This window comes from Mustelus asterias, chromosome 5 (assembly GCF_964213995.1).
Source record: "Mustelus asterias chromosome 5, sMusAst1.hap1.1, whole genome shotgun sequence".
NCBI classification, from domain to species: domain Eukaryota; kingdom Metazoa; phylum Chordata; class Chondrichthyes; order Carcharhiniformes; family Triakidae; genus Mustelus; species Mustelus asterias.
The window spans coordinates 148,003,511-148,017,771 of NC_135805.1; the positions used below are offsets into that span (position 1 = coordinate 148,003,511).

The 14,261-nt window shown below is 42.4% G+C and overlaps 1 protein-coding gene across 1 annotated transcript in view; it reads left to right on the forward strand.

Moving 5' to 3' along the window:
• Positions 1-10,592, forward strand: part of LOC144493881 (NACHT, LRR and PYD domains-containing protein 3-like) — a 65,940-nt gene extending 55,348 nt beyond the window's left edge. The window contains 2 exon segments of the mRNA XM_078213462.1: positions 1,126-1,293; positions 10,505-10,592. Of these exon segments, the coding sequence (XP_078069588.1) occupies positions 1,126-1,293; positions 10,505-10,592 (256 nt within the window).
• Positions 10,593-14,261: the final 3,669 nt, after the last annotated feature.

Here is a 14,261-nt window from a genome sequence, read left to right on the forward strand (position 1 = left end):
GCAATCTCCACCCAGACTGGTTTGGATCAATGGGATAATCTTCTCCTTCCATCCTGAGGGAACAGGACCTCCCTCTGAGGCCGAGCAGCCGGGAGGAGAACCTGGAGGGATGTATTGGGGAGAACCCTTGATCTGCTTTCAGTCATTTCAGCCCTTCATTCAGTCAGCAGAGCTCCCTCGCTGCTCCCTCCAGAGCTGCTGTGTTTGAAAGTCCTGCTGGCTGCCTTCAAAGATGGTGCCACATTGCCCTAACCGGGACTGCCCCCTGCCCAGACCGCCTGAGTGGACAGCTCCCCCCTGCCTGCCAGACATTAATTGTCTGCCTCTGACAATATCACCTTCATAACTCTACCTATCCTGCCCACACAGTCACACCACCCATTTCCAATCCCCATGTTGGCACTTCAGAGCTTCTGATAAAATCACAGCCATTGTCTTCAACCGCACCACAAACTGCATTCCCAAACCACTGACCATCCCATGTCCCTCCTAAGCCTCTTCAAGTAAGGACCTGGGGATCCTGTATTTTTGTCCTGTCCCAGTATCACTTTTGTGGGGCGGCACAGTGGTTAGCACTGCTGCCTCAGAGTGCCAGGGACCCGCAATCGATTCCCGCCTTGGATCACTGTCTGTACGTTCTCCGTGTCTGCGTGGGTTTCCTCCCACAATCTGAAAGACATGCTCTTTAGACGCATTGGCCTGAACAGACGCTGGAGTGTGGCGACTAGGAGAATTTCACAGTAACTTCACAGCCTTATTTGTGACTAATAAATAAAGACATTTTAATCACTCTTGTAATTTCATTTTGCCCGTCCTTTGTTTCTTCCCCTTCAACCCACCGCAGTCACTTCAAATCTATCAATTCACTGCCATTTCCCAGTTCTAATGAAAGCTCAAACTTTAACTATGTTTCTTTCTTCACAAATATTTACCTAACCTGCTGAGCATTTCCAGTATGTTCTATTTAGATTTCATTTTCAGCATTGATAATATTTCTTCATTCTATATGAATGCAAGTTGTGTTTTTTGAATGTCTCACACTGTACATTATTATTGTTATTAATAGTATTCTTCAAAACATTGCCAATTTACCCTGATTCCTGGTATTCTCTCTCTGATTTCCAGTCTGTATAGTAATTTACTCCAAGATTCTTGTGTTGAGGATCTTGCCTCCGCTCTCAGTACAAAGCAGTCACTGACGGATCTGTTGCTGAATTCAAACTACTTCACAGACAAATCTGTCCCTGCTTTCCGCCGCATCATACAGACCTGCAGGAGGCTGGAGAGGATCCAGTGAGTATATGTGTTAATATTTAGTGCAACAATTAAAATGTAAATGGGATTTTGAAATATAAATTGGCCTGAATTTTCCAGCAGCAGCAATGATAAGCAGATTGCCGCTGTGCGTGAACGTTCTCCCAAACATTCAAGCACCTCAAGCTGCTGCACATTTTCCCTGGGATCTTCAGCAGTGACCCCCGGGAGCTCCATCGGAGTAGAGGCAGGGAAGAGGTAGCACATTCCCTATTTGCAGCACTGGCCCAGGGGAGCTCCAGCAAAGCAGAGTTGGGGAAGACAGAGCACACATTTTATTTACAGGACAGTGACCGCAGGGAGCTCCATCAGACCTGAGTAGAGTCGGGGAAGAAAGAACACACACCCTATTTACAGCACAGTGACCCCCCGAGAAGCTCCATTGGAGCAGAGTAGAGTCAGGGAAGAGAGAGCATGCACCCTATTTATAGCACAATGACCCCCGAAGAGCCTCCATTAGTGCAGAGTAGATGCGGGGAAGAAAGGGCACACACCCTATTTACAGCACAGTGACCCCGAGGAGATCTATCAGAGCAGAATCAGGGGAGAGAGAACACACACGCTCTTTACAACACAGTGATCACAGGGAGCTCCATCGGACCAGAGTCAGGGAAGAGATCACAAACCCCTCTTTACAGCACTAGCTGTCCTTTGCTGAGGTTAATTAATGTTAGTTCATGGTTGAGGGAAGGGGTTTGTTGATGGGGTGGGTGAGGAAGGTTAGTGGGTGAATGGTTAGTTGACGAACCAGGATGTGACTGGTGGGGTAGCTGCAAAAGCTGCTGTGGTTAGTCGGGTGATCGTGACAACAGTGGGGGATAGTTGGTGGTCAGGAGGATATTCAGGTCTGTTAAAATCCAGGTCAGAAACTCCACAGTATTTCATGAAATGTGCCTGGATCACAAGTTTTGCACTTTGAATATGGCTAGGATAGTATGCGATGCTTCACTTCTGGTATGATTCAAATGACCCACCAGGGAGCTTTTATCATACAAAGTTTATTTAAGAATACAGTTAACATATAGAAAGAAAATTAGCAATAACTTTTATCAGTTACGAAAAAAAACCATGGGATTGTATAAACATTAACAACTAAATGAAATGTTCCAACCGAACAAACCTACTTACAAACATACCCCTGCCACAGGTTTAACACACAAAACAAGGGTGCTCACACAATGCTGTTGGATTCTGCAGCATTCTTAACACACACATAAGCTTGAAGTCAGAACAGCTTCCCAAACACTAGGGAGAGACAGAACACTGCATCCAGCCAGAAGGAAAACACCTTCTTATAAAACACAGCCAGCAGCCCAAACTGAAAGTGAAAGAACTCCCTTCACCTGACGTGTCAATCATTCTTCTCATACAATTCATGTCCTTTAAAACCCCATTTACACAGCAATAAAAAGGACTTCTAAATAAACGGCTACGGTGCCTGCTTAAAACTGCAGAGAACATGATTGAAAAGTGCATTTCTTAAAGGTACAGTAGCGTCACACCTCCCCCTTAAGAAAAAAAATGAACCATCAACATTCAAAGATGGTTTCATTTTTCAAACCCTGTCAGTTTCACACTACCAGTACTCTACAATAAATATACATACATTTTACAAGATTAAAACATGCAAAGAAAACAGTAAGGTAGTCAATTTCAGTCCTTGTTTTCCACCATCAAACACTCCTTTCTTTGTTCTTTCCTCGACACTTTGCTTCCTCTCCAAGGTATTCCTCTAGTCCTTAATCCTGTGTCAATTCCAAATTCGAACTCATTTTTGCCATTACGATGAAATTCGCTCTGGCAGTGACCTCTGAGAACTAGGCAGGATCAACAGGTTAACACACTACATGTGGGTAGTCGGAGCCATTCAAAAAGGTCATTTTATCTCTGTCCCCTTTTTTGTTAATTGACTTTAGCTCTCCTTAACTGTGCCAAGGAATTTGTCTCTTTTTTCTCTAGATCTGCACCATCACTTTCTGCACATTCTTTGGCAAAGACACACAACAGATTGTCTTCCTTGATGTCAGAACCCATTTCAACCATGGTTCTAAAGATCACTGGTGGCAGTTATGCTGCTGCAAAAACCACAATGAGCTATTCGAACACCAGCTGTGCACAGTATTCTCATTGGATATAACCGTTTGTGCACTCTGAACAGCAACATTATGCCAGCAGTTCATTTCAAATGATGGTACATTTTCAGCAAACAGCCTCATTTCACATTGTTGTCCTTTCCTTTGATCCACAGTAGTACGATACTACCATTCCTCACTCTCCTTTTTGAAATTATACATGTGTTGATTCATCTACACTTTTCTTCACAGATGAGCTGTTTGCTGTGAAAACGACAGCAGACACACATAAAACTAGTTACACACAAAACACATTACTATTGGTGCTGACCCAAATTCCATGGAGTTTTGCAGGAAAACAAAGCAACAAAAACAAACTTCTGTAACTTCAATCCTTTTTCTGGCAATTTGAACAACTCGGGAACATGTTTCAAAACAGTCAACTTGGCTTGTATCTGTCTTCACACCTGCTCACTTTCTTTGTTCACATTATTGTCCATTAATGGTTCTGGTTCTTCTTCTCCACCTCCACCAGTTTTATGTGATCAATCGAGAATTCCGGCTGCTACATCTCAGACGGAGCAAACATCAGCTTCTCCGTCTGGACCTGTGCCAACTTGAGGAGGCTATGTTTGCAAAGATATTGTTTAATACCACCTTCTACAACTATCACATGAATAAACATTCTAATACTTCCCAACTTATCCCCACATACTTTTCCATGTGATAATAACTCTCAGGTCACTTTGGTTTTCCTCTGGAAGGTAACACAATTTATCCCAATTTCTAATAACTTCCTCATTGTCCAATTTAATTTGGGGAATGTCAAATTCAAAATCATCTGGATTTGGTTCTTCACTCGTCAGTTATAACCACTAAAACATCATCCTCCTGCTTTTCTTCCCTATCAAAATACCTGTCAAGCAGATTCACATGACACACTCTTTAAGTTTTCCTTCTATCTGACGTACTTATTAAATAATTCACCACACTCAATTTCCTTTCAATTTGATAAGGCCCACGAAAACTTGCTTTTAAAGGTTCACCTATCACTGATAGCAGTACTAAGATGTTATCTCCACTAGTAAAACTACGAATTTTTGATTTCTTATCCGCTTGTTTAATCGCATACTGTGTCACTTTTAAATGTTGTTTAGCCAATTCACCTGCTCTATTCAACCTCTCCCTAAATTTGACACATGGTCCAACAATGTTATCTCAGAACGCTGACTCACCAATTTCTCTTTAATCAATTTAAATGGTCCTCTTACCAGAAATCAATTCAGATGGACTGAATTTGGTTGACTCACGAGGTGCATCCTTAATTGCAAAGAGTACAAACGGAATTCCTTCATCCCAATCCTCCAGATAATCTTGACAATAAGCCCTTAATATTGTTCTTAAATTTTGATTCCACCGCTCTAACATTCCCTGCAATTCCGTATGTACACACTTGATTTAAATTGTTCTACTCCCAAGCTATCCTTAACCTCCTTGAATGACTTTGATGTAAAATTGGATCCTTGATTAGATTGTATTTCTGTGGGTAATCCATACCTAATGAAAAATTTAAGTAACTCCTCTACAATCCTCTTAGCTGAAAGACTGAGCAATGGAATGACCTCTGGAAACCAAGTAGACACCTCCATTATCATCAATCTATATTGATTCCCATTTTTCATTTTAGAGAGGGCTCTTACGCAATTAATTAAGACCCTTCTAAAAGGTTCCTCAACTGCTGGAATGGGTATTAAGGGCGCTGGTTCTATCACCTCTTCAGGTTTCCCAATGACTTGACATGTGTGACATGACCAGCAAAATTTAACCACATCTTTATTCTGTCCAGGCCAATAAATGTTTTTGTATTTTCGCTTGAATTTTCCTTACTCCCAAATGACCTCCTACTGGTCCCTCGTGCTATGTGCAACACCTCCTTTCTGTACCCGACCGGCAATACCCCTTGATGAACTTCTGCCCATTTCTCATCCGCCTGATTAATTTCCTCATTAAGACTTCATTTTTAAGGTAATAACATTCTGGTATACACTCAGATTCCTCTTCCATGTATGCTTCCTGATAGAACTGTTTTATTTCTATATCCTTCTGTTGTAATTCTGCCAACTTTCCTGAACTAAAAATATCCACCTCATCCTCCACTTGTTCTTTTCCAATCATCTGATCAAAAATTGTTTCTGATAATTGAACTTCAACTTTCTTGTCTTCACTCTTTAATTTTTCCTCTTGTCTTAACCTGTGACTTTGTGGCCTTGTTACCACACAATCTGGAAAAATCCCAGGATATGCATTCTTCAACAACTCAGTCGTTTGATTTTCCACTGTCTTTTCAACCACAGTAGGCATCACTCCCACCTGTGATCCAGCTATATCGTTACTCAAGATAAACTGTATTCCTGGACAAGATAATTTCTCTATTACTCCTACGACTACATCATCACTTCACTGGACTCTCTCCAACCTCACCTATATAATGGAACACTACTCTTCTCACCCGGAATCCCACACATTATCTGGCAGTACTCCTTCCAAACTACTAACTCATCTTTTACCATCAAAGACTGACTTGCTCCCATATGTTTTAAAATTTTAACTTAAATACCTACTCCTCTGGATACACATTAGTAAACCTTACCCACACAAGTAAATTCTTTAAAGGGATCTGGCATTGTCTTATCACTTATCTTATCTTTAACCTGGTGTTGTTAAAACTCTTACTGTATCTTCTTATCAGTCAACTCCTAACCAGGCTGTACATCCGTTTGCATCTCTTTCACCTTAACTGGGTTTCCTTTAACCACTTTAACAAAACCCACTAGCATATTCTCTTTTGCCACATCAGTCTTCCCAGTACTTTTCTTAAACCACCAGCCCTGCAACTTTGCATGGCCTAATTTATTACAGCTAAAACATCTGAGGCTTTTCATTTCTCTTCCACCCTCTTGTGTTTCCTTTTTCCTGAGGTACACTGTCTTTATTATCTCCCACAAGGTCTCCTTTATCTTTACCATCTGAGGATTTCTCTCTGCCCCAGTTTCTATCCCTCACAGACCAAAACTGATGTCAGAAACCAAACTTTGATTTATGAACTAGTTCATAATCATCTGCCCTTTCTGCTGCTAACCAGTTTTAACCCTCTGCTCTTCCACATGAGTTCTCACTACATCAGGAAGTGAATTTTTAAACTCCTCCAAAATAATCATTTCTCTCAGAGCTTCATACATCTGGTCTATTTTCAAAACCCTTATCCACCAATCAAAATTACACTGTTTGAACCTTTCAAATTCTATGCAAGTTTGACCAGGTTCTTTCCTTCGATTTTTAAACTGTTGTTTGTAGGCTTCTGGCACTAGTTCATATACATTTAAATGGCTTTTTTCACCCGATCATAATCCCCGGACACCTCCTCCAATCATGATGCAAACACTTCACTAGCTCCACCGATCAACTTTGTTCGAATCAGTAATACCCACATGGTCTGTAGCCATTTCATTTGTTTAGCCACTTTCTCAAATGAAATGAAAAAGGCTTCAACATCCTTCTCATCAAAACTTCGACATATTTAAATCGACCTCCACCAGGCCTTTGACTACCATGCTCTCGCTCTTCACCGTCCTTGTCACTATACTGAAACTGTACTTTTCCCTTTATTTCCGCCAATTTAAGCTGATGTTCACTTTTGTTACCAGTTTCCAAACTTCAAACTCTCTTTTTCCCCTTTCCTCTCTCTCTTTTTCCTTTTGTAAACCACTGTGTGCCTTCTTCCACCTCCCAGGAACTACTTCGCCTCTGAAAGAGCCATTCTTCCACAGGGCCCTCTCTATTTGAACCTGAATACAACGGAAAAGAAAACACAAATGTTCACCACTCATTGTCTTTGAGACCATTAATCTCCAATCAATCAAGGAATATAGATTTTAATCCCACAAAGAGGCCCCAGTTGTAATAATCAAGGTCAGAAACTCCAAGATATTTTATGATGTCCGCCTGGATCATAAGTTTTGCATTTTGAATTTGGCTACGGTAAGCAGGAGATGTTTCACCAGATATGATTCAAATGACCCAATAGGGAGCTTTTATCAAACAAAGTTTATTTAAGAATACAGTTAACATATAAAAAGAAAATTAGCAATAACGTTTACCAATTATGAACAAAGAAACCATGATATTGTACAAACATTAACAACTAAATGAAATGTTCGAACCAAACAAATCTACTTATAAACATACCCCCACAAAAGATTTAACACCAAAGACAAGGATGCTCATGTGATGCTGTTAGATTCTGCAGCTTTCTTGACACACACATGGACAAACTTGAAGTTAGAACTGCTTCTCAAAACACCAGGAAGAAAGAGAGACAGAACACTGCATCCAGTCGGAAGGAAAACACCTTTTTAATTAAAACAGCAGCCAGCAGCCCAAACTGAAAGTGAAAGAACTCCCATCACCTGACCTGTCAATCATTCTTCCTTCAACAATTCATGTCCATTAAAAACCCATTTAAGCAGCAATAAAAGGACTTCTAAATAAACAGCTGGGTGCCTGCTTAAAACTGCAGAGAATATGATTAAAAAGTGCATTTCTTAAATGTACAGTAGCATCACAAGGTCCACTCAGGTGGTTTTGCGGGGAGATTAGGGGGTTTGCTGCGAGGTTTGGTCTGCTAAGGGAGTCGGATTGTCTCGATGGCTTAGGGAATTACAGGGTCAGATTGTAACATCAAGAGATTGTGTGAGGGTGCCGTCAGGTCGAGGGATGTGTACTGGTCAGATTTGGTCCTGGAGGTAGTTGTGGGGGATCAAGAAGTGCTCGTGTTGGTGGGGTGGTTGCAGAGTGGGAGGTTAGTTGAGGTGTATTGGGGTGGACTGAGGAGGCTGTGCTAATAGGGTGCGGGGGGTGGGGGGCGGTGTAGTATGTTGGTAAGTTGGGCTGTTTGAGGACTCGTGTTGTGGATTTATCAAGGTTTTATACTATCAAACCTTTCTTGGGTCATTCTCCAGGTAAGTCATACACATCTATCCCTGGGCCAAAATTTTAATTTGCTCGTGCCAGCGACCAACCTGGAAGTACATGGAATTATGAGATAAGCTGTGGGACACAGATCCCGTCATCAACATGCACTGGCGCAGTGTTTCAGTCACTGAGTAGGAGCAAGAGTCAGGCATGCGTCTGCCTACAGCAATTTAGCTCATGAAGAGACCAATTGAATGAAACCTGACGTGGCACGTGTGCTTTTACAGTTAGTGGGCATCCGATTGGCCAGGCACCCTTTACGTTTTTGCTTCATCGTTGATCAAGGGTGGGGTGAAGTGCCCGGGCTGAAATGAAATTTAAAAAGGTGTCCGGGGACTGAGGTTTGTGTTTGAATGTGCCACCTAGACACACACTCGTCATGGCACAAATCAATTCCAACCTCCCTGATTGCCTGGATCCTCTACAGTTCACCTACCGCTGCACAGCAGGCGCCATCTCCCTGACCCTGCACTCAACCCTGGAACACCGAGATGACAACGACATCAATGTCAGACTCTTATTTATTGATTACAGCTCAACCTTCAACACCATTATTCCTACAAAACACATCTCCAAACTGTGGTCTGGGGCTCAGCTCCTCCCTCTAGGACTGGATCCTGAACTTTCTAACCCACAGGCCACAATCATTAAGGATAGGCAACAACACCTCCTCCACAATCATCCTTAATACTGATGCCCCACAAGACTGTGCCCTCAGCCCCCTACTATACTCCTTATACACCTATGACTGTGTGGCCAAATTCCCCTCCCCAATTTGATTTTCAAGTTTGCTGATGACACCACCGTAGTGGGTTGGATCTCAAACAATGACAAGGCAGAGTACAGGAATGAGATAGAGAATCTGATTAATTGGTGCGACGGCAATAATCTCTCCCTCAATGTCAAAAAAACAAAGGAGACAGTCATCGACTTCAGGAAACGTAATGGAAAACAGGCCTGTCTACATCAATGGGGACAAAGTAGAAATGGTTGAGAGCTTCAAGTTTTTGGGTGTCCAAATCACCAACAACCTGTCCTGGTCCCCCCATGCCGGCACTATTGTTAAGAAAGCCCACCAACGTGTCTACTTCCTCAGAAATTTGACATGTCCGCTACAACTCTCACCAACTTTTACAGATGCACCATACAAAGCATTATTTCTGGTTGTACCACTGCTTGGTATGGCTCCTGCTCTGCCCAGGACCACAAGGAACAACAAAGGGTCATGAATGAAGCCCAGTCCATCACACAAACCAGCCTCCCATCCATTGACACTGTCTCCACTTCCCACTGCCTCAGAAAAGCAGCCAGCATAATTAAGGACCCCACACACCCTGGGCATTCTCTCTTCCATCGGGGAAAAAGATACAAAAGTCTGAGATCACGTACCAACCAACTCAAGAACAGTTTCTTACCTGCTGCCATCAGACTTTTGAATGGGCCTACCTCGCATTAAGTTGATCTTTCTCTATCACCCCAGCTATGACTGTAACACTACATTCTGCACTCGCTCCTTTCCTTCTCTATGAACGGTATGTTTTGTCTGTATAGCGCGCAAGAAACAATACTTTTCACTATATACTAATACGTGACAAATCAAATGATATCAAATTACTGCATAGTTAGTGCCTAGCTATTAATGTATCTCAGTTCTGCAGCTCCCTGAGACAGCTGTGCAGCAGCTGTTCCCCTAGAGGGAGCACAGTGGAAGTGGCAGCCCCTCAGCCTTCCTTTTCTTTGTGCCCACCCTCCTCCTGTCCACTGGCAGCGCTCAGCCTGTTCATTCACCAACTGGTGTGAAATTGTGTTCTCGGACTCTGTGGGCGGAACAGACTTCACATGGAGTGTCTGTGTCCACTGCATGAAAAATTCAAGCTCGCGTCTCTGAATATATCTCAGAGACATTCATACAGCAGGGGAATTCCCCAGTAGAAATTTAAACCTCTGGGACAATTCCCAGGTAGACCCATGTCAGGACAGAGAGTCTGATGCTCATCTTCCAGGAGATTTGTCCCATTAACTCCAGTCTCTTATTGACAGTGTTGCTTAATCTGATTATTTCCTGTTTCATCTTTAATCTGTTGCAGGCTGAAGATGAATCTGTTCGGCGCAAATGGAAGAAATCAGTTGAAGTCGCTGCATGGATCCAGACCGAGACTGTGTGTGGATGTGTGAACATTTCAATTTTTAAACATTGCTGCTCTCATTCTCTGAACAATTCAATTAATAAAGAGGCCCAGCGACAGGGTCACAAGACTCAGCCCCACGGCACTGTTCTGCAGGATCTCCAGTGCTGAATTTTCTCCAATGGGACACTGAGCAAATGTTCAGACGGGGAATGCCCTCAATTCTACAAAATATTCATCAGATTTCAGAAATCAAGGAATCTGAAGCAATTTGTAATGAGCAATGAACAGGAATTTAATGCAATATCTTCAAATTCAGACAACACTGAACTGTGTGGCAGTGTGTGCTGTGAAGAGAATGCCAAGAGGCTGCAGGGTGACTTGGACAGGCTGACTGAGTGGGCAAATACAATATAATGTGGATAACTGAGGTTATCCACTTTGGTGGCAAAAACAAAAAGGAAGATTATTATTATTCCGATGTTGGGGAAGTCCCAAACTCGAGGTCACAGTCTAAGAATAAGGGGCAAGCCATTCAGGACTGAGATGGGGAAGAACTTCTTCACTCAGTTGTGAATCTGTGGAATTCTCTACCACAGAAAGCTGTTGTGGCCAATTCATTAGATATGTTCAAAAGGAGCTGGACGTGGCCCTTGCGGCTAAAGGAATCAAGGGTATGGAGAAAATGTGGGAGTGGGATACTGAAAGTGCACGATCATATTTAAAAGGTCCAATGTACATAATTGGGAAAATGCGTATGTTAATTATTCAGGAGGTATTCATTTATAAAATCCTGATGCATTGAGACAGGTTCAGCATGGTTTTGGGAAAGTGAAATAATCTTTGACAAACTTATCAGAATTAAACGAGGATGTCGTCAACAGTTTCGATAAAGGGATAGTAACTCATAAATGTGACACATTTGGTTTTCCAAAAGACATTCACGAACGTGCCACGTGATTCTGTAGAACATAAAAACTCATTGTGTTCAGGGATGATATATTACCATTCTTATCCGGCTTTTAATTTAAGCACCTTGCAAGTATTCCAGTTTAATGAGTCAAATAGGGACAGTAATTAACTCTTTAATTCATTCAACTTTTTTTTATTTAATACTTCCAATACCAACTTAAACATAAACAGTTGCAACTCATTAACTCTTTTACTGAACTTAAACTCGAACTGAACATCAACTTTCAACTGAACATCAACTTCAATTATTTAACAGAAAATAGGTACTATCAAGTTTAGGAAAAACCTTGGCCAAGAAATATCTTTGATGTAGAATCGGTCTTCTTCTTCTCTGAGGAAAATCCCTTCAGTCCACATGCTTCTTATGATGGTTAATCTCCCTAGAGTTGTCGATGGCAAACACAGGAATGCAGTGCATTTGATCGACAAATCCTCCACTTGCTTCCAGAAGATTTTCTGTCATCCAATCAACTGTGTAACCAGAAAACGATCACATGGCTCGAACATCCAATGAAATTACTTGCAAACGACACCATCACACTTACTTCATATGACATGTACCACACCTAACAGCAATAAATCGAAGCCACAATGCATGAGACAAAAGTAAGCAACTCCCTCATGTGGCCAACACAGGAAGCTTCAGATCACAGCTCCCAGACCAGAGCTTTACCCAGAGCAGCTTTACGATCGGCATCTGGTTTTAATTATAAGTTGACCAAAAATCCCAGCATGCTTAACTCTCAACCAGAATAGCCATTTTAAATGCCACCATTGGCATTATTGTTGTTAAATCATTGATGTTGGAATTCTTTCTCCCTCCACACCATGGAGGATTGTGTAACGATCAGGAAGCAAGATGAAGATAATTGGTTAAGTATTAAGCTTGCAAACTGTAACTGCTGGGTGTGCCACAGGAAATAATGCTGGACCTCAGTTAATTATTAAAGACTTAAATGAAAGGACTGACTGTATTGTACTCACATTTGCTGATGATACAAAGATAGTTGGAAACCGAAAGTTGTGAGGAGGTTATAAAGAGTATGCAAAGAGCTATAGACAAGTTATTTAAGTGGGTAAAAATGTCAGTTATTTTATTGTGCAACTTTTCCCTCCCGCCCCCTCCCCTCCCCACCCCGGCTCTATGCACCTCTATTTCTCTCTTTTTTTTCCCTTTCACTCGCTCTTACTCTCTGTTCCTCTCTATATTGCCTTCTTCCACCCCTACCCCTCTCTTTGTATGTGTATATCTCACCAACATAACCTTTGTCACACTCTCCATCCTTCTCTCTTGAACAGCCTCCACCCTCCCTCCATTTCTCACTGTTTCTGTCATTCACACTTTCTGTCTCCATCCCTCCCTCTGCCTGTCTGTCCCTCCATCCCCGCTCTTTCAGGCATCTCTCTGTTTCACTCTGTGTTCCTCTCTTTGTTACAATTGACCTCTCTTGCTCTTACGGTCCCTCTCCGTCTGTTGTTCACACTCTCTGTCACAATGTCTGACTTCTTTGTCACTCACCTTTTCTTTCTGCTCCTCTTTTTGATTCTTATTTTTCTGTCCTTTTTCGCTCTCACTCTTGGAGTCTTTTCTCTGTTGCTCTCTCTCTTTCAGTCTCTCTCTCTTTATACATTTCTCTGCCTCCGATTCAATCTGATCCTCTCTCTTTGTCTCTCCTTCTCTCTCCCTCCTTTTCTCTGTCACTTTCTGCACCCCCTCACTCCCACTTTATCCCACATTTTGCCCTTTGCTCTCTTTCTATCCATCTGTCCATCTGGCGCTTCTGTCCCTCTCTGGTTCTCTCTTTATTTTTCTGTCACCCACACACTCTCTCTCTCGCTGTCTCTTTTTTCTCTGCCCCCATCTCTCTTTCACGTTCCCTGTCTGTCTCTGTCTCTCCTCTGTCTTTTATATTTGTTCTTGGGATGTGAGTATCACTGGTGAATCCAGTGTTTATTGCCCATCCTTAATTGCCCTTGGAAGGCAGTGGTGAGGTGCCTTCTTGAATTGCCACAGCCCACACCATGTCTTTCTTTGTCCCTTTCTGTGTCTTGCTCTTTCCCCACCTCATCTCTTTCTCTGTCTCTATCTGTTTGTCTCCATCCCTTTCTCTTGTTAACAATCACCCTTTTTAAATGATTAACTCATTCCCTTGTTGGGAATGTCAGAGCAGTGAGAAAATGTCAAACAATTATCCAATATTGTTGACTGCTAGAATCCGTACAGTGCAGAAGACAACCATTCAGTCAATCCAGTCTGCAGTGACGCTCCAAAAGAGCATCTTATCCAAACCCACAGCCCCCGCTGCCCTATCCCCATAACCGCACTCATCTACCATGGCTAATCCACTTAACCTGCACGTTTTTGGATTAAGGGGTAATTTAGCATGGCTTATGAACCTAACCTACAAAGTTTTGGACACTAAGAGGCAATTTAGCATGCCCAATCTACCTAACCTGCATATCCTTGGACACTAAGGGTTAATTTAGCATGGCCAATCCACCTGACCTCCAGGTCTTTGGACTGTGGGAGGATACTGGAGCACCTGGATGTAACCCACGCAGACATAGGAGAACATGCAGGCTTCACAGTTCCCGAAAGCCGGAGTCAAACCTGGGTCCCTGGCACTGTGAGGCATCAGTGCTAACCACGGTTTGCTTTTACTGAAATTTACTGAGATTTACTGAAATTTACTGGTAAATTGATGGAAAAGGTCCTTCGGGATGGGATTTACGACCATTTAGAAAG